General features: G+C 39.0%; 1 protein-coding gene across 14 annotated transcripts in view; it reads right to left on the reverse strand.

The window, feature by feature from the left end:
• The window catches only part of NCOR1 (nuclear receptor corepressor 1), a 103,605-nt gene that overhangs the window by 77,335 nt on the left and 1,540 nt on the right, over positions 1-24,730 (reverse strand). For 11 of the 14 annotated variants that reach the window (XM_030536675.1, XM_030536682.1, XM_030536676.1 and 8 more), the window contains exons 2-4: positions 4,437-4,613; positions 1,764-1,900; positions 1,221-1,280 (exon numbers count right to left, since the gene is read on the reverse strand). In XM_030536675.1, coding sequence (XP_030392535.1) covers positions 1,221-1,280; positions 1,764-1,900; positions 4,437-4,544 — 305 coding nt within the window. In that variant the 5' untranslated portion in view covers positions 4,545-4,613. The remainder of the gene's footprint in view (positions 1-1,220; positions 1,281-1,763; positions 1,901-4,436; positions 4,614-24,730) is intronic. The other 3 variants (XM_030536684.1, XM_030536679.1, XM_030536678.1) reach the window with 1 other exon arrangement.

The following is a 24,730-nucleotide window of genomic DNA, read 5'->3' on the forward strand; positions in this document are numbered from 1 at the left end:
TCAAGTTCAAGTACTTGTCAGTGGTGCTCTACCATCTATGTTGTGGGCTCGGAAGTGATTTAGTGACTCTTCCTGCTACTTTTTTTCCAAAGCAAAACAGCAGCATCACTAGCTTCTTTGCAGTGAATTACACAGGATGTCAGTAAGATATCTCATATGCTTCACCACCTTCTTAGAAGATTTCATTAGAAGAGATGACAGTAGCTTCCTGTATTTTGCCAAGACTGGTGAATGAGCTTTTCACAATTTGAGAACAGTTTTTTGTCCTTTTACCTGCTGCAGGTTATCAAAGCACTCTGGTACTTAGATGGCCCTAAACCAAATCCCGTTTTCTTCTTTGTAAATTGCAAGATAGAGACAACTAGTTAATCTCAGACCCAGTATTTGGTAATTATTTCTGGGAATATTTCAATTTAGCATCCAGAGTCGGGGGGCTATTCATCTATTTTACACACTAAATACCACCAGAGTAATGATCAGCACAGACCACTTCTGATCTGTGATCAGAGTGAGCCATGAGCAACACTGCATCTGATGTAGTGTAAGTGCAAGGCAGGAGTATAATTTCACCTCACTTCAAGGAGTATCACATGCATACCTCTGTGCATCAGAATGTGATTATACCAATGAGTGAGCAAAACAATCACGATACTTAACTGTCGCCTACACAGTTGGGCATTCCCAGTATCTAAAACGTATTCAGATAATTAAAATCTCAGTCAGATCTGTGGCTGAATTAATCTTTATGATTATTTTCAAGTCTGGTATTCAAAGCACACCGCATACCTCTTAGTTGTAAATCCAGGTAAATACAATTATTTAATAAACATTAATCAGTATTTAGCTGGCATTTACTGCCTTAAGTTACATCAGTGCAAAACATATTTAGTTACTATAAAGCAAACTGTTTTTAATTAAAAAAAGACAGACAGACACTTTCATGACAGTAGCAGTCAACTATAGCACTGCAATATTAATCTGCTGGAGCCAAAACAGCAGTCATATCTATTTACCATACAAGCAAGACTGGTTTAAAAAACAAACTTGCAAAACAGTCCCAATAACATTTGACTCTGAACTATGTCAAGTGATGTAAATTGTTTTACTACTTTGTTGCCAAAAATCACCACCAATTGCTTGCATTTTTGCACCACATTTAAGTATTTTATACTGTTATGACAAATGAAACAACCCAACTAGCTCTGCTGCTTCTTACTTACCTAGACAGACAAATACCCTCTGCTGAATATTCAAGTGTATGAATTTTATCCCAGTGAAATCTAGGAAACATGATGGATAATATTCACACTGTGATGATTCTTTAATTTTGCTGTATAACTTCACTTGTCACTGTATCTCAAAGAAATAAACATTACACACTTATGGCCAAAATATTTCTAAAGAACTAGTTTGTGATATGCACGAGGGTTCTTAGTTGCTTGCTAAGAAAGTTGTTGGGAGAGATGGGGGGAAATGAAGCACAGGTGTTACTTCCTATCTAGGAAACAAACATCTTATTTAAGCCAAGTGGGCTGGGGAGTTGTGCAACGGGTTTTAAACAAGGCAAATCTAAAATACTGTCAAATACCATAAACAAACCAATACTGTTAGCTAATGGAGAACCCTGTGCTTAATAAATCTAAATCCTTAAGCAAGAAATGTGGAAGCAGACTATTTAACTATGAATATATACCTTTTAAAAAGTCTGGTTCAACTCATAACAGATTTCTCTTGCATCTAAAAGTAAAACAGAATGCCCTTACCTGTCAGACCCTGGGTGAAATTCAGAAAGCAAGGAAGGCCGTCGACGAAGTTGCTGCTGCTGCTGCTGCTGCTGCAAGAGCTGAGTTGCTTGACTGACTTCCAGATGAGAAGAACGATAATCAGGAACTGCAAACTCCTAAATGAAAAATAGTCCTGATATTTAAGCAAGAATGAAAATTCAAAAATTATGACACTGAGCCAAAGTACTCAGGAGATGAAGGAATCATGGTTTCTGAACAGTTCTTGCAAATCAAGAACGGATTCTCTCAGCTTAATTCAAGCCAACAGCCAACTCGTAAAATGGCAAGTTTCTTTGAGACATTTTTTGGATCTCCAAAAGAAACAGATTAGATAAACAGAGTCATAAAATCCACTATCACAGGAATTACAAAGTAATTTGGAGCCCAAAAAAGAGAGAGGTGGTCTGGAAATGGGGGCAATATAAAGAAAATAAGAGTGAAATTCACATAGTCATTCCTAGTGAATATATTCAGACCTGTCTAGGGAAAAATGATTGCATCTATACACTGGCAGACACGTAGAGTGACTAAACTAGACAAGTTTGAGGTCCAGGACTCAATATGCTCAGTTCTGGACAAGTGCCAGAAGAGCTTTGTTAACCAAAGCTTGACACAGATTTAAACTCGGAGATTATGAGAAATGAAAGCTCTGTGCCATATGAAAGCTTGGAATAACAACTTGCAAATGGTATGACATTAATATTTAGCTCCAGTTGTTCATGGGAGATTAGCTGCTACAATCACATGGGAACAGATGCAAAGATACAGCACAGATATTCTCAGGGCCAGTAAGCTTTTAAAACTATTATTTTAGACACGATTGGAAAGAAAAAGTTTTATATCCCCAATACTATATCATGAGTACAGAACACTATCCACTGAAGAATCAGAACTCAACATACAACTGGCTTTAAACTGTCAGTTACCACACAAATTCTCCATTTTGGAAGATCCTTTGGTAAGAGCTAAAGTTTAAGCCCAGCATGGGCATGTCCTAGGGCAGGATGGGGGTGAGGGCAAGGCCAGAGTGCACTTCATCTTGGTAATCCTATCAAACAGAACAGCACTTTGGAGACCACTATTCATGGACACAAGCTAGAGCTGCCCAAGTTGAATAACTTGCCCCAAGGGCCAGTTTGGCTCCTGCTACCTCTCAATGATTGGGGGTGGGGTGGAGGAAATCAGTGGGAAAGTAGTACTGTAAACCCACATTACTCCCCACACACACATCCATGTGTACTAAGTATTGCTCTGGCATACCCAGGGATCTAGTTCAACTTTCTTATAGGGAAGAAAGAGGAGGAGCTTTGCAATGGTAAGCTCTCCTGGAGAGCTCCTGGGTCCCAGAGTAGACACACACCCTCCTTTCCTGAGACTGACCTCCTATGGCACTTATAGGAACCATTCTGTCACAGGATTTGACATGTCACTTTTTAACTCAGAAAACGTTATTAGATTTGTCAAAGATTATAGAAGTCATCTTTGCATATTGTTGAAAAATTAGTGTTTCCATTGCACAGAAATCCAGCCTTTTTTCCATGTTGGCTACACCTAGTCTAGTAATTAAGCATTACTAGATTAAAAGTAAGACCAAAAAAAGAATGATTTTCAATGAGTTCCTCTGGGATTGTGTGTTCCAATTAGGACAAAACCCACCACAAAAATAGAAAAGTTGTATTAATTTCACAATATAGGGTACTATATTCAAAAAAGACATTTAAATCTTCTTGATTTTATCCCAAGAGTGCCAAGCCAACAAAGGGAAGATGTGTGCGGTTTATAAAATCTAACATTTTCCAGAAGAAAAAAACAAATAAAGAAAAAACTTTTGACCAACTATTTAGCAAACCAAAATTGGCAGCAGCTTTGCTCAGTGGTCAAAATGTCTCCTCTGTCATTCACTCTGGTTTACATATATTTACATTTGAGTTTTCAACATTAAAAATAAAACCAGAGGAAGTGAGAATCAAAAAAGACTGCCTTATTTTAGACAGAAGATTCTCTATTTGCCAAATAAATATCACTCACTTTATTTGCCAAATAAATATCCACTCACTTTGCACACTAAGACTAACTAAACACTGAAACAGATAACATTTTTCTTGAGGGAATTTACAGAAATGAAAATAGGAAGTAGCACATAACTGACAATCTGAACATTTCACTTAGGATGCCTGCATGGTTTTAATATTTTGGTAGACTACTACTAATATATCATCATAACTGTCCTACCACCTTGGGCTGGGATCTCACCAGATTTCACAAGCTACAGTGCTGCAGGAAGTAAGGATAAACTCAAACCCCTTTGACTCAATACCTCATTATGGAGTTAGGGAGCAATAAAATGCTGGAAGGGACACCTTTTAGATAAGGTATTAAAATGTGGCCAGAAACATTTAAAACCACATCCCACATTTTGTTTAATTAGAGCTATTAACCTTGGTGAACTGGACAAATTTCATCAAAGGAAGACAGAACATAAAATATGTAAATTCCCCTCATCAGTTTTATTTAGGTTCAATACTCTGAAATTTCACTGTTTTTCAAAACATCCGTGGCCTAGGATTAAGTAGGTAAAAATACACATTTGGCGTGAGCAAAATACCCGAATGATAGGTTCAGGTTGTAATCTGCATGCTATCTGCTCCTTACCTGCTGATGTCGAGGGTTAGAGAAGGTGTACTGGACAGAGTGAGTAGGATAACGATTCTGTTCTGTGCTGAATGCTCCTTGGTTAGGAGGGTAGCCCGAACTTGACATTATCAGAGAAGGAGTCTTCACAAACTGTGAGATCAACACGAGCAAGAAACCATGTTTCTAGGAAACCGCCTAAAGGTGAAAAAAGAACACTGATAAGCAATGAAGTACCAGATGTACTTCCAACACATTATAACCATAATCACCTAAGCAAAACAACCATTACCAGTAAAAGCTTCCCCACGCACCCAATACATTTATTCAGTAGGTTGCTCTAGTTTGAATCCTGTTAGCTGTTCTTAAATGGGCTCAGACACAGAGGGGTCAGCATTAGCTACAAAAGAGTTTGAGAATTATATTGTCAGACTCCATCATTTTAACAGTCATTTTAAATAGGTCACTTAAAGGAGTTCTTATATAGCCAAATGGTATGGACTACAACGTTTAAAAGGGAACTGGATAAATTCATGATGGCTAAGTCCATAAATGGCTATTAGCCAGGAAGGGTAAAAATGGTGTCCCAAGCCTCTGTTCATCAGAGGATGGAGATGGATGGCAGGAGAGAGATCACTTGATCACTGCCTATTAGCTTCACTCCCTCTGGGGCACCTGGCATTGGCCACTGTTGGTAGACAGATACTGGGCTAGATGGACCTTTGGTCTGACCCAGTACGGCCGTTATGTTCTTATGGTGGTAATTACCTTAGGATAAAAGGTGTAGTGAGCTAAATTCACCTCTTTGGGAACTTCTTTTTTTTTTCAAATGGATATCAGTGGCTCTGTATACTTCCTTATTAAGTGAATCTTGAGGCCAGGTGGGTCAGTACTCACTACATCACCAGTCCTATTGGAGCCTACAAGAAGTTATTACTATTGAATGGCAGCTTGGCAGCCTTAGTTCTTAGGTAGACAGGCACACATAAAAGCCATTATTAAAAATGGCAGCCTTGTTAGCAGTCTCAGGCTATGTCTACACTTCACTCCAGTATGGACTACAGTGATATGAACTGCAAAGTGCTCTAAAGTGTTGTACTCTTATTGCCCTGTGTAGATGCTGCTGGCGCAAACTAAAAGGTATCTAGTTTGCAGAGAACCCATCCAAGACTGAGGGAAGGCTTGTAGGAAGGAGCTTTGAAGAACTAGCCTTTTTTAAACAAACATACACATTCCATTACCGAGAACCTGTCCGAAGATAATTTAAAGCAGTCCGCAGTCTTGGAAATTCTTATTGCGACAGGATATCCTAACAGCTATGGCAACAAAAAACTACCCACTTTCATCTGCAACTAACCAGAAGAGCGTGCCCCCATCTGTGGGGCAGATCTGGATATGGTGATGCATGCACTTGTGACCTCTGTACTCAGTTATCACTTGCATCCAAGAACGAAGGCACACACCCTGAAAGAGCTGAGAAAATTCAGCAGCCCATCTGCTTAGCAACGTAAGTCACCATGAACAACTAACTTAAGTATTCTTATATAGTCTCTACAGTCTTAGTTGTTAAATACAAAACATATACACATGCCAGCTTTTTTTCCTTAGTACCAATCTGTTGCTCAGTGGCATATCTGTAGTATGTTGTTCCAACCTGTTTGACAAGTATGTTTCATGCAGTATATCTCCTTGGTCTTGCACAATATTACACATTAAGTGTTATGAGTACTGAACTTAGCAGGAAAAAAATGAGAAAGTGATCATGATTTTTAAAATACTACTTTAATCCACACGTGAGGATATAAAATCCTTGAATGCTTTTCTCTATTTCCTGATTTGTGGCTGTCTAAACGAGACAAAGTAGAATCCAAGGGATGCTTTCTGGGCCAAATCTGGCCCAGAATTTGGGTTTCTGAAAACAAACTTCCATAAAACGTAAAATCAAATTTAAATAACAAATATTTAAAAAAAAAAAAAAAAAAGCTAGGTAGACATTCCATGGTAGCTTTGGCAACTCAAACATTACATTGTGCTAGAGATGCACATGAGGCATTTGTCTGACAAAATGCAAATAAAACCTGACCACAAACTGATTATCAAAGAGAAGTGAATAGTCTCCATTCAGCATCTCAGCTAAGTGAAATCACGATGTAACAAACAGCATAAATGGGAAAAAATCTGAATTTTTAAATTTCTGATTTTAGTAAATGTATTAAAAATATATATTTAATTTGACCACATTCCTTTAAGGCATCAGGAAAACAAAAAAAGGAAACAAGCAAAACAGAAGTGTGTGTGAAAACTTACAGGCCGCACATCTTGCATCTTTGCATGCCACTGCTCAACAACAGAGACAAGTTTTATTAGGGGAACAGAATCTGCGAGTCTCAGGTTGAGAGTGGTGGAAAGGGATGGGGAGAGGGTGTAGAGAAAAGAGGCATGACTATCCTCCCTCTAACTCCCCGATGGTGTTCACACTCCATGGCAACATTGATAACTTTAGAAACTTCACATTGTACATGTGAAAATGCTCAGTCATTTGTTTTTTTCCAGTGACTTCCTCATTGTGAACTAGAAACATGCCAACTTGCAAGTTCAAGCCGTAAAGCTATTTTTTATTATTGTCAAAAATAGGAGCAACAGAAGAGGCTAGAGGAAAAAAAAAAAGTTGCAGAAATAGCGTCAGGAGTAATCCAGGTCACAGTGAGCCAAGAGGTGGAGAATTGAGACCACGTCTACTCCACAAACTTTGGTCCACACAATTTACATCATAAAACAGCCAATGAAGTTCGTACATCACCTGTGCATGTGCATACTTGGATGATTGCATTGGCAATGTACATACTCACCAGGAGTGCTTGCATGGATATAAAGCACAGTACACCATGAGTAGGGTTATCCCAGTGACCTCAGCACTATTATCATGAATATTGCTACCACAACAAATGATTCTCCTTTATTTGTAGACCTGCAGGAAGTACTGAAACAATGGGATCACAATGGGGAACACGAGGATATCCTTAAGAAGAATTTGTTAATGGACTTAGTGAAAAAAATCCCAGGTTGCTGGTGGCGTTCACGGAGCAGCTGCAGATAGTGGAGCACTAATTCTGGTGCTGAGAAACAAGCATTTGCAAGTGGAAGCACATTATAATGCACCTTTGGGACGATGAACAGTGGCTGCAGAACTTTCAGATGCAAAAAGTCACATTCCTGGAGTTGCATGCTGAGCTTGGACCAGCCCTCCACCACAGAGATAGCAAAACAAGGCCCATATTGACAATGGAAAAACAAGTGGCAATCACGACCTGGAAGCTTGCAAATCCAGACTGCTACTGGTCTGGGGAAATCATTTTGGAGTTGGGAAATCCACAGTGCGGGCCACCGTCATGCAAGTGTGTAAGGTCATTAATTGCCTCCAGCTATGCCAGGCTGTGATTAGTGGAAGGCAAGGCATAGTGGATGGATTTGCAACTATGGGGTTCCTGAACTGCCGTGGGAAGATAGATGGAACAGATCTCCCTATTTTGGCACCAGCCAACCTTGCTATTGAGTACATCAACAAAAAAGGATACTTTTTCATGGTTATGTAAGTGCTAGTGGATCACGGGAGTTGATTCACTGATATTGACGTAGATTAGTCAGGGTAGGTGCAAGATACCTGTGTCTTTAAGTACCGTTCAAGAAGTTGCAGGCAGGGTCAGTCTTTCCTGAGCAGTGGATTAACACTGGAAATGTGGAAATGCCAACAGTGACCCAGCCACTGGCCATCAAGACGGCACCAAGGAAAGATTCAAATATCAGCTCAGCAGGTGCAGAATGTCTACGGAATGTACTTCTGGTACACTGAGGGGTGCTGGCATTCTTTACTCACTAGGTCACAGCAAGTAAAACATCCTAATGGTTATATGTGTGCTGCATAATATATGTGAGGAAAAGGGAGAAAAACTGCCACCAAGGTGGAGGGGTGAGGTAGAATGTCTCTCCCTGAATTTGAACTGCCAGACACCAGTGCTATTAGAAGAGCTCAACGTGGAACTATGTATTTGAGGGATGCTTCACAGTCAGCCACTGTAGTGTTCTCTGGCATCTGGCTCATGTCATTTAAATAATGTATTTTTGGGGGGTTGCCTGTTAATATATATTGTGTTGTGCCTCTTGCAAGTTATAAATACTGTTGGGCCTGGGGCTTTGCCTGTTGCTATGAATTGTGTTGTGCATGCAATACATTTATAAATACGGCTGCATGTTTCACCCACGTTACGAATTCTGTGGTGCGTTTATAAGTAGTTCGATTTCTTGACTGCAGTTATGCATTCCATAATACTTGTGAATTAATAAACAATCTGAGTGCAAAAATTAGGTGCATAAAATCAGAGTACAAACATATACATACATTATACAAACTTAACATAATTTAATGGGGTGAAACTTTTTAAATTTCTGTTGAAAAGGAAGTCAACATTTACATTCATTTGTGTAAACAAAAAAGTAGTTCAATGTAGTCAGTGGCAGCTTTGCATGCACCAATCTGTGGTTTTCACAGGTCTCTGTATAGGAAGCTGTGTTTTTCCTTGTTGTTCCTCTTGAGTAGAGTGGTAGAGGTAAGCAAGTGTTCCATGATGCCACATGGTATCTTGGGGGTGTAGGGAGCAGGAAGCACCGAGTTCTCCAAACAGTGGAAAGACTGATGAGTCTAGGATTTTTGGACATGTAGGTGAGCCAGCATCTGCACCCCTTGGGTTTCCTGAGAAGACTCATTATGCCGCAGTGCATTTTCCACTACTTGTCCTCCTGGCACACCTGGGCCTTTTGCCTATCCTCTCTGTTCTTCTCATGCTCTTGGTCACAGTGGCCCTCCAAGATCTTTGTTCAGTCCAATGAACCTCTGGCTTGCAGGATCTTGAACACATCCTCCCTAGTGCTCTTCCTTCTCCTCACCAGGGTTAGGCATTCTGCATGGGTAAAGGAGGCACTTCTCAAGGCCACCACACCAGAAGTTGCTGATAAAAAACGGGCATATGCACCATTAAATTTACAGTTCGAAAGGGAAAGATTAAGTTTCAAAACTCCTCTCTCTTGTTTCCATAAATACTTTAATGCTGATTGACAATTCAGCTTTTGAACATCTCACCACAGCACTGCTCTCCAGCGCCAGGCACGGTGAGTATGGCCTGGCATAGAGGATGGGGACTGGGGGGGAATTTCTGTGCATGAACCCATACATTTTTACACCCTATTCCATGGATACAAGTACAGAACAATGGCAGTAAATACCGGTACTATTTTTCACAGTCAGTAGTGATTTCAGCTGATAGCTCATTCCTGAGGGTCACAAAGGCAGAGAGAACCAAGCTGCTACTAGCCTCCCAAAGCTGCCCTGGCCAGTATGTCACTACCCTGTTTGCTGCAATGAACCAGGCAAACTTGAACCAAAATGGCATGGGAAAGTGTCGTATCAAAGAAAAAGAAATAAGGCTGCCATCCCTAGAAACCTTCAGGAGAGGATGGTAGAGTATCTCCATTCAAGTTTCATCGAGTTCTTATGAGGCTAAGAGGGATAGCCCTATTCACGTGGCCAAGGTGCTCCTCATAGCCCCCCTATTCCAACAAGGGAATCAAAAGCAGATGCAGACTCTATCACGCTTTGTTCTATCTCTATCTGAGCACAGGACACTGAATCAATGTAGACTGTGTAATCTGAATGTCGGTACTGGTCAGGAATTTGTTTTGAATTTATTTCCTATCTTTATTTCTTATAATATACTAGTAAAACAATGAAAAGTTGATCCCTTGGTCTTGTACACTGGAGCTGGGCCGGGCACCACCTTTAAATGGCCACAAAGGTTGGGGGAGGAAGGAAGCAAAAGCAAATAAACATTGTAAGGAAAACTCTGCACATACACTTACCTCCTTTCCCCTTCATCACCAGGCTCTTCTACAATCTCCTGGTGGGACTGGAGAGACTCCTGTGGAGTTCCAAACAGGCCTTCTTGGATTACAGCATAGTTGGTGTCCCCCATCGCATCTCCTCCTCCCTCTCCCTCTTCATGGCAGAAGTCTTCACTCAGGCTCCTCCAAGGTGTCCACAGAGCTCTACAGGGTGCCGGTGGGGCCACCATCAAGTATGGCATGAAGTTCATTGCAAGTGTGCCAGGTCTTTGAGGGCAGCACCAGATTTCTTGTTGCCCTTCCTCACCTTGTGGTATCCCTGGCAAAGTTCATTTGCTTTCATGTGGCACTGCTTCTAATCCCCAATGCACCCCTTTTCCTACATCCCCCGTGACATCCATTCATACATGTCCATGTTTCTACAGCTGTTCCACAGCTGTGCTTGCACAGTCTTCCCCACACACACACACCCAGGAGATTTAATTCTTCTTGCTTCTCCACGCAGGCGTGTGTCTAATGCCTGTGTGTATGTGGAGCCATGGTACGGCAGACACAAACAAAGGTGAGTCTCTAGGTATGCTTCCCATGGTTTACAATCAGGAAAAGATATTTCAAAAACGTAGGGGGGGGGTTGGTGGGGGGGAGAACAGGGTTTGGAAGCATTCCAGTCTATGTTACTCCTATGCAGTGGAGTTTAAAATTGTGAGCAGATGGTCACTGCTGCAGAGACTGGGGCACAATCGGACAGTGGCTGGAAGACTATTAGGGTCAACACAGGTCACGCAGTGTCTACACTCACGTTGTGCTGACCAAATTAGGTCTACCATGGCTCTCCACTGTTTGGGGAGAAAGTTTTACTCAATCACCATAACAGACATTTATGTTGACCAGAAACAAATCTGAGTGTAGACAAATACATTAATAGATTGACACAAGCTGATTTGTGTTGACTTAACTTTCTGGTATAGATGAGGCAGTAGGAGATGATGAGATTGTGGTGGATAGTATTGCAATTTTGGGGGCATCCTCCCCCACTTTTTTTTTGATGGACTGAGTATTCTAGAGGGAGATGGGAACAGGAATGAAGTGAGGGAGTGGGAGAATCAGGGCCAGGGAGATAGTGCCAGGGAAAAGTGTGGTATAGATGTAGATGTCACCAGAGAGAAGGAGGCAGCAACTATGGAGAGCTATGGATCTGAACTGACAAAAAAGGACTGGGGAAGATAGATGAGGACAGGGAAATAAGAGAAGCTTAAATTGTTGGGAGGAGGAGGAGGACAAAAATGACAGGGAAATGGTGATACTGTGAGAAGGGGAGTAGGAGAGCTGTGGTCAAAGCCACAAGGAAACTATAGGGGAACATAGCTAGGTAGGAATAATCAGAAAACTAATTTAAGTTTAAATTCAAGCTGCCCAAAGTTCCTGATAGATGCCACAAAAGATTGACTGTTGACATTACTGTCTAAGTTTTAAAAGTATGCATGTTCCTGTGATAGTTAATTGAGTTATTTGTGCAAGAAAATGATTTCACAACACGTGTTGCAAAGTGGAGACCTATAAAATCTGGTTATTGCAGTACAATACAGAATTCTGCACCAATAAGTTTAAGAGGTCTAGTGCAAAAATGCGCCACCAGGGGCTTTTCTTGTGGCCACAGACTCCTGGGCTGTGTGGTTTTTTTTGGGGGGAGTGACCAAAGTAGTGACCCCTCCCCTCCCTGTTGCTCCTAGATACACCACCTTGGTGTTGGTTGCTGGGGACATCAGTAGGGGTTGGGTCCTGCCACCTCTGGAGACACCTGGGGCACAATGCCGGAGAAGCAGGCAGCCAGTGAATTCCTCACCTTCCCAGGGGTGGTGGCGGCGCTCAGGCTTTGGGCTTTAGCCCTGGGATGGGGCTTTGGGCTCCAGCCCCAAGCTCTTGCTGCACAGTGGCAGGCCCCAGCAACCAACACTCCGTCCCTGGGCCCAGGCTGCAGGGCTTTGGGCTCTGGCCATGGGGGTTTAGGGTCCAGCCCCCCGCTGCCTCCCCCAACTTTCCATCCGGGGCTTCATTTATCTCCAGGCTTGCCAAGGCTATGTAAGTCTGCTGTAAAATGTGATACTTGTATGTTTGTAAATATCACTTTTCACAACAGACTTACTAGCTAGCAATAAATAAACTACAATGATTTGGACATGTACATGTGCATATTTATTTGGATTTCCACAAAGTTACGTAAGTATTTTAGGAAAAAGACTAAGAGGTCTTAAGAGCGGCCACCAACAAGAGTTAGTGGCCACACTCTGAGGCCACCAAATTTTTGTCCTGAGAACCCCTGGTCTAGTGTGCCATCAACATGGGTAAAGTTACACAGAACTTTATTAATGCTAACAAGAGTTGCATATGTCAATCACACAGGTTGGATAACTGATAGGTCTCTAAAACAGGATACACTTATTTGCCAGAAACATCCACTGAAAATGTTTTCATATTGTCAGCTAATCATAATCTATATCTAACAAGTAATGCATAAATAGCAAATTAACATCTCTGAAAGCTACCCAACACAAAAGGAAATAGAAACAGTAAAAATCAATTTTTAAAAAAATATAATTTTTTTAGTCAAGTTGGATCAATTATCTTTCCAAACCCAGAAATACCACACTTGGACTTCAGCTTTGTAATACAACTCCTAGCACTCCAGACTGATGACAACTCATTTTTACCAGTCTCAGTCCATTTATATATGGTATTCAGAGTCTCATCTATTCCATGCAAGTTATCAGCTCTGCAGTCACTAGTTTCCTGCTTCATTATCAATGGAGTCATAAGATAGCAATGAAGAATTTTAGTTAAAAAACAAAACAAAAACAAAAAAACCCACAGATAGTTAGGTTTCAGAGTAGCAGCCATGGTAGTCTGTATCCACAAAAAGAACAGGAGTAATTGTGGCACCTTAGAAACTAACACATTTATTTGAGCATAAGCTTTCATGGACTACAGCCCACTTCATCGGATGCTTCAGCTCACCTTAACTCATCACTTTTGTTATAATGTGTATGGTAACACCCATTGTTTCACATTGTGTGTGTGTGTGTGTGTGTGTGTGTGTGTGTGTGTGTGTGTGTGTGTGTGTGTGTGTGTGTGTGTGTGTATTAGATGTCTATCTTCCTACTGTATTTTCCACTGCATGCATCCGATGAAGTGTGTTTTAGCCCACAAAAGCTTACGCTCAAATAAATTTGTTAGTCTCTAAAAAGCCACAAATACTCCTGTTCTTTTTACAGATAGTTAGGGCTCCCACTGATAGCTGTTTCAGACCACTGAGTCTTAGAACAAAAAACCTCCCTGCTAAGTATTACAGAAATGGACAAGAAATTAGTACATTTAGCTACAGAAACATTAGCATAAGAGGCCAACTCCAAAACAGAGCACTCTTTGCTTCAACTCAGGAACCAATCAGAAGGTTGGTTTCTAAACACACTCATTTATACTGTGCTTTACATACAAGAAATGCAGGAGATATACTTCACTTCACTCCTTTCAGTGTGCATTCTGTTGGAGACAATGACAAGAGATTGAAAAGAATCCTTAAATCTTACTGCACTTTTTTAAAAAATGTAATTGATTTATTTAATAGATCAACATCAGTAATTCACATAAAGGCACTACCCATTTTAGGTTCTATATTATAACTGGGAAAACACTTCTGTAGAATAAAAATGTATTTTTTAAAAACGTTAAGATCCTTTTCATAAGCGCTATGAATCATTTATTACTTTGGCCTCAAAATCTCAGAATGACATGTTCATGTCGAGGGCCTTGGACATATGCTATCATGATGAATTAAAATAATGCATTGTCATTTTATTTTAATTAGCATTTTATTGTAAGCTACTTGTTTTCTTTTGTTGTAATTCTATAAGTTTGCACTGACTTCATTTTCTGTGACAAGAAACCTAAAAAAAATCTGAACTGTTCCTTTAGGACTTAAATCTTAAATAGTTATGTACAACTTTTTTTTTTTTTTTGTAGAAAGGGTACAACCACAAAAATTGCCATTCCTATCTCTATTAAGATACCAAGTTATGAGGTACATAAGGCCCTATTAACATTTTATAATCATACTGCTCAGTTAATTAGAAATGTCTTAAGCTTTAGGGCCCCTAAAAGCACGACTGAGAATAGTACTATATTGTCCAAGAAAGTCACATAAAACAATACTCCTGAGTTTCTCTCTTTCCAATTACTCAAGGAACTTTAAAATATATCAATTAAATCCAGTTAACATATTTAAACTGCAAATATTAAGAAATCATCATACACGAAATAAGACATTTACTAGTATTGACAAAAATTATGTTCCAGAGAAACTCAGAAAGAGCAGCTAGAGTTTTAGAAAGAGTTAAATACTATGATAGCATTCAGAAGGTATTTACACCAACATTCTAATGTAACTCATTAGCAAGAAAAAACTTGGAGCAATTTTGGACTTTCAGACTTGAAATATATTTTATTTAGGGAGGGGAAAGAGGTGAGTGGGTGTGTGGAGACAGCTGATTTAAATCTTCATTTAGAAGAACTTGGAGAGAGACCATTTAAACTACTGAGAATTCTAGCAGTCCAACTCCTGAAATCACAACGGGGCAATTACTAAAAGGGAGAGTTACTTTTAAAAGCTGAATATAGTGATTCACAGTTAACTGCAACGTGCAAAGTGAAGCTTTTAAAAAACAAAAATCACGAAAAGTATTCACATTCCCATCCCACACACACATACTTTCAATTACAGAGTTCTAATTTATGGTTAGAAAAATGTTACATTTGATCTGTTCACCGTAAACCATTTTAATCTATGCGTACACAGAATCAATTGGATCAACACAACTGCGTCAGACCAATATTTGTACAAATAGCCTGACATGATTTAATACTGCAAGCACACTGTATATGTTCCACTTGTCTCTGAAGAGTTGGCAAGCAATAGCATTTTCAGTGTCAAATCTAGAAAACCAGCATGGCTCCACAGTATCCTCTCTCAACTATACTTTTCATCTTACATTTATATTCCTTCTACAGTCAAGTCTAAACTGAATTACCAAAGGATTCTACACTAAGGCCTTGTCTTTATGGGGAAAACAGACCACAATACAAGTTATTGCCAGATAAACTATTGTAGAAGAGTTCCCTGTGTGGATACTACTCTGGGATTTTAAAAAATCATCACTTTATTCTGGAATAATTACTGCACAATACCAGAATAAAGTGTCCACATGGGGAGCTATTATGCAACAGCTATTCCAGTCAATTTCCCTAGGTAGCCAAGACCTAAGAAAAGTTGGATAAGCCATTTAGTAACAAGAACTTTACTTACAGGTAGCTCTTTTCCCTTAAAGTTTCCCTCTTAAACCTGCAACAAATATGAGGATCTTATTGACTAAGATTAACACAGGTGTGTGTGTATCTGTGTAACAGTGCAGTATGTGCTATAATTCCAGCCTTCCTGTCCTGATACAAACCTTTCCTTATCTTAATGAGTGTTACCATTTCAGTATCAAAACAGAATTTGACTAACATTTGAAAAAAAGTTAATTTCTGTCTCCGTTTTTGTGGTACAATGGGTAATGTCACTCATCCTTATGCTGCTTACAAGAGCTGTTCTTGGACAACAGAAAGTAATCTCTCTCGAGCTATCTAAAAAAATTTATAGCTTAGAAATGATATACTTATTTTTTGAACTACAGAAACCTGACCTGGATCCTGTCCTGTATAATTAAAAATATAACTAGAAACTTTAACAAAGACCACAAAGATCTCCCTACCCACTCAGTTATACTGTTACTCACTCTCCATCCTGCAAACCTACTTCTAGAAAAACTGGGCAAAAATATTATGAGTTCTTATAGACTGCACTGAAGGTCACCTGATGTGGACTTTTATGGACTGAGAACTAGCAAGTACCAGGCAAACAGTTCTGCAAGAAGTCACAGCACTGAAACAACCAAACAAGGGCATCTTAAAAAAATGCATATTTTACTCCCCAGTCTCAGTCACTCATCCTGGGGCAAAAGGAATTGGAAGAAAAAAATTACTGAGCACTGACTCTGCGCTGGTAGGAAAGAGGGAAAAGGTGCAGGTATGCAGAAGGGTAGACATTTATAAATAATTTGGATTTCTATTTGTTATAGTGAGTCCAACTGAAATTAATCAATGCTGCAGAACATCACTGGGTTAAAGTCAATAATCAGTATCAATTACTTATTAGGAAGGAATTATTACTGTCCTTCCAAAACAGGTGGGTTCCTGGGCCATGACTAGAGCTCTAGCACTGTGATAATACAAATAAATAAGTACAATATTATTTGAGAGCAGCTGTGATATGGGAAAACAAAGTCAAGAAATTAAATCATGAGCAAAATACAAATTCTTTGCTTTTAACTGCAGGTTTAGAAGGGTAAGAATCTTTTTCCTCTTTCCCCAATGAAAGCTTTGACTATGTAGTTTTATTTGCATATCCATGAACTACACTTCTACTGCTTATTGTAGTTTGCAGATGTAGCCAGCAGGAAAAATTAACTTCTTAATCAACAAACATATATTTGTATTTCAACAACAAAAACGTTATTAGAAGCATGGAGGGTCTTCGTGCAACATTTAAATCATAGGTTACTCTTTACAAGAATCTCTTCTTTAAGAAGGCAATGTTTTAACAATAACTTCTAAAGCCAGTTTTAACAAGAGCTTGTTTCTAAGGCCACTTTTAACAATAGCGTCTAAGGCCAAAAATCTCACAGTGAGGGCCCTTTAGGAAATTGAGAGATTATGCATTCCCCATTATAGCAGGGTTGCTGTACTCCTGAATACCCGAAGTACTAACTACAGATTGTGTCTGGTTCACATTGTAAGTGACATGAGAAGAAAACAGAGTAGACTAATATAGCCAGTGACAGGAATGACAAAAGCCAAAGGGCATTACAGCAGCCAAAAAGAAGATGTCATGTATTATCCCAAATATGAAATATCAGCATGACTTTTCCAGCTACACTCAGACTGCAAAATATAAATACATAAAAATTCTGATTATGAACAGGACATTTCCATGAACACAGACTACAGTACTGTCAAATTCCTAACACACTTTAATAAAAATACTTCTGAAACATTATTCAATCTTTTAATATTAATAATTCAAGTTTGATTAAGAACAAATTTTCGCTGCAATTCTGAAAGTTGAACACTGTTGCGGGTTAAATAATTTGGACCAATTTCACAGGATTTTTAAAGCTATAATATAATTTAAATTACCAGTTTAACTCATTTCTGGAAAGTAAGTTTAAAAGTAATGTTCCACCAAAGCAAAAAAGTTATGGAGCTAATAGGGTACAATTTACACATGCTCTTATCCAGCAAAATTGTATTCTAATCTCTATGCTGTAATTTAGGATGTTAAATAAAAGTTGTTAATGTGAACAGAAATGCAAGGCCTGGGTTAAATGAAGCTACAGTGCATTAAATGGAAGACCATGTGAAAGGTAATTAGGCCACGTAATGTTTGAAACATAATCTGCTCCTAAGGAAAGGAAACTCAGACTGCATTTACATCAGTTAAGTAGTATCTAATCAGCAACTCTCTTACCTTGAAAAAAATGTGTGTTGTTCTAGAAGAGTATATACTCAAGCAAAAGTTAACATTTACAAAGTCAGGCCATTGGCTAGCAAACAAGAAGTACAGTTCAGTTTCTAGTTTCTCATTTGCTGGCTGCAAAGGCAGTCTCTGAGGGATGAAACACTTCATCCCTCTTCAGCTACACCTGTGGCTAATGAAGGACTGGCATTCATATATATCCACTCAGCACCTATTGGCCAAGGAAGGTCACCACAACATGAAACCATGAGATATGATGAAGTCCTCCACTCACTGGTTAGAGTGGGGAGGGTGTAAACATTTTCTTGATTAAAGTATGGTTAAATTTGTGCTAGGTGATGGGTTAGATAAAACCAATGAGGGAATAGTTCAACACTTATAGTTAAGTATTATGGTTTTCCAAATTTCATATGAATTTTCACATGACAAGCATGCAATATTAGACAGCTTTCATTCTGAAGACATTTTATGCATCTCCTGGTTTCCCTCTCCACCACATCTCCACTCCCATTGGTTCCAAATAGGAGAAGAGAGCCCTCATGAACTGAAAGCAATTTTTCAGGAATGGCTTCCAGTTATCTAGAAAATAAGTAATAATAATCAGTCCAAACAGCATGATGGCAAAGTTCACAGAACCTTGAATTTGAAGATGAATTGCTCCGGCTTCATTTGGGCTTAGAAGCATTGTGTCACATGATCTCAACCCTCATAAATAAGAAATATAAAAAAGGAAGGATGATCGTGTAGAAGACACACGGTCTGCTTTTTCGATGCTTGACCAAGAGCTTAAGCACATATCGAAAATAATTATGACATAGCCTGTCATCAGAAAATCAATCTTCTATCTCTAGCTAAAACTGTTTTTAAATAAATGGGACATGCAGGAAGTTCACTGTTTGGTCACAGTTCTCCAACCTGCATCATCCTACCACGCCCCATTTCTCCCTCTAATGGATATCAAAACTATCAGATTTTAAAGACTATTTGAATTTGATCATTAAAGAGATATTGACTTGACAAATTATGATGTAGTATTAATAAACTAAACATTTCAGAAGAAACTAGAAGATGAGGAGCAATCACAGTGACTAACTATACCAGTACACTCAAATAGACCCAATATTGCCCAAAACGCTAATCCAGAGGATCAGATGATTGGAGTTCTTTTGAAAAGACCACTGCCAAACACTTGGAAAAAGACCAAACAAGAGCTTTAAAGCAGTAGAACTTATTGCTTTAAACAGTTTTCTGGAGAGAAATTTTAATTCATGGTATGGAAGATGCTCACTAATGCAAGTTCATACAATGTGAAACTAAGTTTTTCTATTATGAGCTGCCTTGAAATATACTATAATGAGCACTAGGAAAACTTAAAACTATGACAGACATTGAAGTTATTCCTGTTGTAAATACATTTTTGCCCAACAATGTTTCAAACTATAAACTGTTATGCAGCAGATTTGCTTCTTTAAATGTAACAAATACTTAAAGCAGTTTCTTACTAGGAACTCATTTAAAAGGACTGCATTACACATACAATTAATAGACTTAAATAGTCCATTAGGAAACTGACTTATTTTAACCCTTAATTTCTTTGGTTTTGTTGGAATAAGTACTCCAGCCTGAAGTCACCTCATAATTCAGCACTGAGAAATTTATCTTAGAGCACCCTAGGACAGGAGTGGGCAAATTACAGCCTGCCAGCTAGTCCTCGAGTTCCCGCTGGGGAGTGAGGTCTGGGACTTCCCCCTACTCCGGTGTTGTGGCGCTCCAGCTGGGGTGCAGGGTTGGGGGCTGCTCCACACAGCTCCCAGAAGCAGCGGCCTGGCCCCGCTCCAGTGCCTATGTGTAGGGGCAGCCAGGGGGCTCCACTCTGCACGCTGCCATCACCCATACAACTCCCATTGGCCGGGAACTGTGGCCAACTGAAGCTGCAGGGGTGGCACTGCAGACAGAGAAGTGGGCACAGCTGCCTGGCCATGGCTCCCCATTGGAGCCAAAATGGGAACATGGCTGCTGCTTCCAGGAGCCACTTGAGATAAGTGCCGCCTGGAGCCAGCACCCCACAGCCTCTCCCCACACCCCAACACCTACCCCAGCCCTGATCCCCCTCCTGCCCCCCTTGATCCCAGCCCAGAGCACCCTCCTGCACCCCAAACTCCTCATTTATGACTTCAATAGCTCAGACACAGGTTAAGGGTTTGATACAGGAGTGGCTGAGAGATTCTGTGGCTTGCATTCTGCAGGAGGTCAGACTAGATGATCATAATGGTCCTTCCTGACCTTAAAGTCTATGATTCTATGATCTCCAGCCCCATCCAAGAGCCCCCACTCCCAGCCGGAGCCTGCACCCCGTCCCGCACTCCAACCCCCTGCTGTGGCCATGATACCTCTCCTTCCCAGCCTGGAGCACCCTCCTACACCCCAAACTCCTCATCCCCAGGCCTGCCCACCACCACCCCAGCCAGAGCCCTCATTCCCCACCCCCCACACACATAAAAGCTACTCCCGTGCCCGGAGCCCCTTCATGCACCCTGAACTCCTCATTGCTGGCCCCACCCCAGAGCCTGAAACCCCTAACCCCAATTTCATGAGCATTCATGGCCCACCATGCAATTTCTATTCCCAGATGTGGCCCTCGAGACAAAAAAATTGCACACCCCTGCTCTAGGACCACTGCAATCATTAATTCACATTGAGGCAATTTAAGAACAAAATAGCAGTCCAAGTGTAAATCCCACTGCCTCTGTTGATTTATTAAATTAGGTGGAATAGTGTATTTTGAAATAATTTAGTTTTCTTGTAAAAAATGGAACTTTCAAAAATTATAGCCTTTCATTAGTACAATAATAATTTCTAGGTCATATACAGTATAGTGCACTCCACCCATAAAAAACTATGAGATTGACATTTAACAAGTATTTAAAAAATACCATTAAGATCTACAATAAAAGAGTAAAGAAACCACAGAATCTTTACCACTAATAAGTACAGATGGTTGTCCTGTCAAGAGGTATGCAAAGGCATGTGGAGATGGGCCCTTGGGTATCAAGCACACAGTGTTTCACAGAGTGCATAGAAGCAAAGGAAAGTACAAGTTCAATTGGGCTCAAGACAAATTCAGGCTTAGACTCTAGATACAAAAATAAAGTTAGAATTTTGAAAGAATTTAAAAGCAATACCAAACTTCTTATCAAATACTATACCAAATTGAAAAGTGGTATTCCAGAGAAAAGGATTATTTCTATTTATTGTGTTCAGTACTGTGTTTGAGGTATGTGCTATTTAACAGAAAGCATGAACAGGTACACGTGTAATCCTTTTGGAAGGCTCAGACCACAGATTTCAGGGTAACCACAGCAAATTGCAAACTCTGACACAGATTATGCATGGCGACCAGTAGAGGTACTATGTTGATGGTGTGACAAAAAAAATGAAGGCCACAAGTTTTACTCTTCTTACATGGACAGCCAGTATATCAGAAAAAAGGTATCTAATAATTAGACAACAACATTTTAAAATAATATATTAATCCAAGATAAAAATCTACAATGGATACCAATCAAGGAAGTGCTTTTTTTATTGAAAGTATCTCTCCTAAATCTTGTCATGACTAAGAATACTAATTAGTTGTAGGTTGCAGTTTTGCACCATTACCCACTCACCCTTTTTTTGGATGAATAGAGTTTTGTAGTTGTAATGAATTTAACCTTTTAATGTCTCCAAATAAAACGTGAATCAGTAGGTATACACTTTAAGAGAGGGATAGGTAAGTTTTTATTTAATGAAATGCTTTGGATACAAGTTAAAACCATGTTCAGCATTTGTTAGTCATATGCCTTGAAATGAGGATGCTCGCATACATGGTTTTCGAATTTGTTGCCCTTCATGGCAGCTTCAGTAAAGTTTCTACAGGAACTCAGCCGATAACTTACTAAAGTAGCTTTTCACAATGCATCACCACTAGTTTCCCTAGAGCAAAAATAAAAACAAATGAACAAAAAACAACTATGGAGGCTATTTTTACTCTCTTTCCCAGGGATGAGCACATACAGTATCACTTCAAGATGACTGCTGACAGAATTAACCAAATTCACTTCCCTTGAACTAGGGGAAGGAAACAATGGAATGACTTTAAGAAAGCATCACACCATGATGGATAAGTCTATTTCTTCTGATTTTTTTTTTCTTTTAGAGGTATTCACACAAGGACAGTGAGAAAGTTATTATTTTCAGCTTTAGATAATCCGGTCAACCAAAGCACCCAGGATTTAATTTTACTTGTCTGAACTGCGTTTTTTACTGTTTTGAGCAGTTGCACAATAGGACTTCTTCAGAGGTTGACTAATGCACCTTCATACAAATATAAGATCTCTATTTTGCAATAACCGTTTAAGTCATAAAGAGGTGAAGTCAGTCACTTTAAAAAAAACCACAGAGACCAACATCCTCCTCAAGCATTAAGAAACAAAAACACTGCATATCAAAGCAGTCTAGGAGTAATTGGGGAGCACTGTTTAAGTGTTTTGGACATGTGATGATTCAAGGACATACAAGTATCCTGAGAGATCCTTAGCTCCAAAGTAAATTGGAATTCTCTGCATATAGACTAATACTCCATGGTGAAGCTCCATGAGGTCCAGGTGACTTCAAACTTGTAGCAATTTATCAGAGAGAATGGATAAAAATCAAGGCAACATAGTGAGGATTTTAGCATCACACACACAACATTATTTCTAGATAGAGAAGCAGACAATGTCATTGTAAGTGGGAAATGTATTGAGCACATTCTGGACTATATGCATAATTTAGAAATAGTCCAAAGTAAATATTTACAGACAGCAATGGTGCATAGGTCAGAATTTTCATCTGGATCATTTACAGTGGAAGGATTATGAGGCACATGAAGTTAAATTTATTCATTTTTCACTTGTGACTTTGGTTCAGATTTGACTAAAGTTCACAAATGAGTATAAGAGCATCAGACTAGCATTCAGGAAATACTTGTTCATGTTATGAAACCACTATATGGGTAGTATTCTTACTGAGAATTGTATTGTGCTACATTGCACTTGCATGCATTGTACCTGACTTCCAACTTCAATGATCATTAACGATCAATTTTTTTTTTAAGTTAGCTATATTTATTAAAAGAAAAAATGAATAATGTTTTGGCTACTTAAGGAAATAAATCTCCAATGAAAAAGCAAATTTAAGGAGACCACAACAAATAAAAGAGAAAGATAAACTAAATATATTGCACACAAAAATGGCCCAGAGTTCTAAAGAAAACTAGACCCGCTCCAAACGAAGAGATATGAGACGTATGTTACACAGAGAAAAAGTTAATGTGACAGTCAATAAAAACACAGTTCTGGCTGATAGTTGTTACTTGTAACAGTAGATTATAAAGATAAATATAACTGAAAGATCGAGGGAAATTTTTTTTTATTGTACATTTGAATATAGTTTGGTAGAGTCCATTTCCCCTGTTTGTAAGTCTCTCACCTACACTCACTGGGAAGATAATTACATCTTTCAGTCTTCTAAAATATTTATAAGGCCACAACAACTGGTGAAGAGAAACTGAAGAAAGTGATTTGACAGCAAGTGTAGCTACTATGACCTCATTTTTTTGAGATCAGATTTCTAGTTGAGTGTCCTTTTAAATAAAAAGATCAGAATGAATGGAATTTTACATTAGAATTCTGTTAAATTTCAGAAAGCCTGGTGTGGATGACAAAATAAGTAACCTATATGGGTTCTGAGAGCATTTAGAATGTATTAATTTCTATCCCGCTAAAACTATGACATATTTTGATATTTTAGCATGAGCAAACCCTTCATTACACGTTCAAAATACATTCTGGTCAGCCATTGTTATCTGCATTGTATTCTAACCTACTGAATACATGAAACTAAATAAGGAGAAAACATTCATTGCAGCACTTTCTTTGTCCACTTCCAAATACAAGTTATAACTCTAACAGCAAGAAAGCTCACAAATGTTGCTTATTCCTAGGCATTAGTAGTATATTTAAATGAGCAGTAATATACAAAACACTTTCAAACTAAAAAACATATTACTTGTAGACTAATTTATATCAGCAATTTAACTTTGCCAAGGAATCTATATGAGAGAGCAATGCCAAGAAAAATTAATGGCACATTCACAAATTATTCCAGTTGAAAACAGCTACAAAGAATCCACTTATCTGAACTTTCCTAGCTTTAGAACAAGTTTGTACCTTCTCCCAACACACGCATACTAGACTTCAGCAGATTAGAAATCCACTTCAAATATTCTATACTCCTTTTTCAAAATTCATAGTTGTTTAGGCAAAAAACTGGTGTTTTACTATGCAGACTACGGCCAACAAAAAATAAGATCTGGACACAGTCATTATGTGAACAGACATATTACTGTGGTATCTTTTTATTCAGGTCCTCATCACCAAATTATCACTATGTTAAAAAGAGAATATAGCACAACTTCTCCTCAAATAATAAAGTCTATAACAAAAAATAAAATAAATACATTAATCCAGTATAGGTCCAATACTCATTACCCATGGACTCGGTAGGTCTAAAATCGCATACAATGTAAAGATATTGACACAAAGCTTAGCATTCCAACTTAACTCACTAGTGATAAGGGAAATATCAACAGCCTGGCTCCACTATTGTTTTTTCACTTAGGTTACATAGTTCTTCGCAATTATGAAGTAAACAGGATTGTTAAAGGCCACCTTTTTCTAAGCATGAAAAACAAGAACTTCAGGCAGCAAAAACAGTT

Source organism: Gopherus evgoodei, chromosome 17 (assembly GCF_007399415.2).
Source record: "Gopherus evgoodei ecotype Sinaloan lineage chromosome 17, rGopEvg1_v1.p, whole genome shotgun sequence".
Lineage (NCBI taxonomy): Eukaryota > Metazoa > Chordata > Testudines > Testudinidae > Gopherus > Gopherus evgoodei.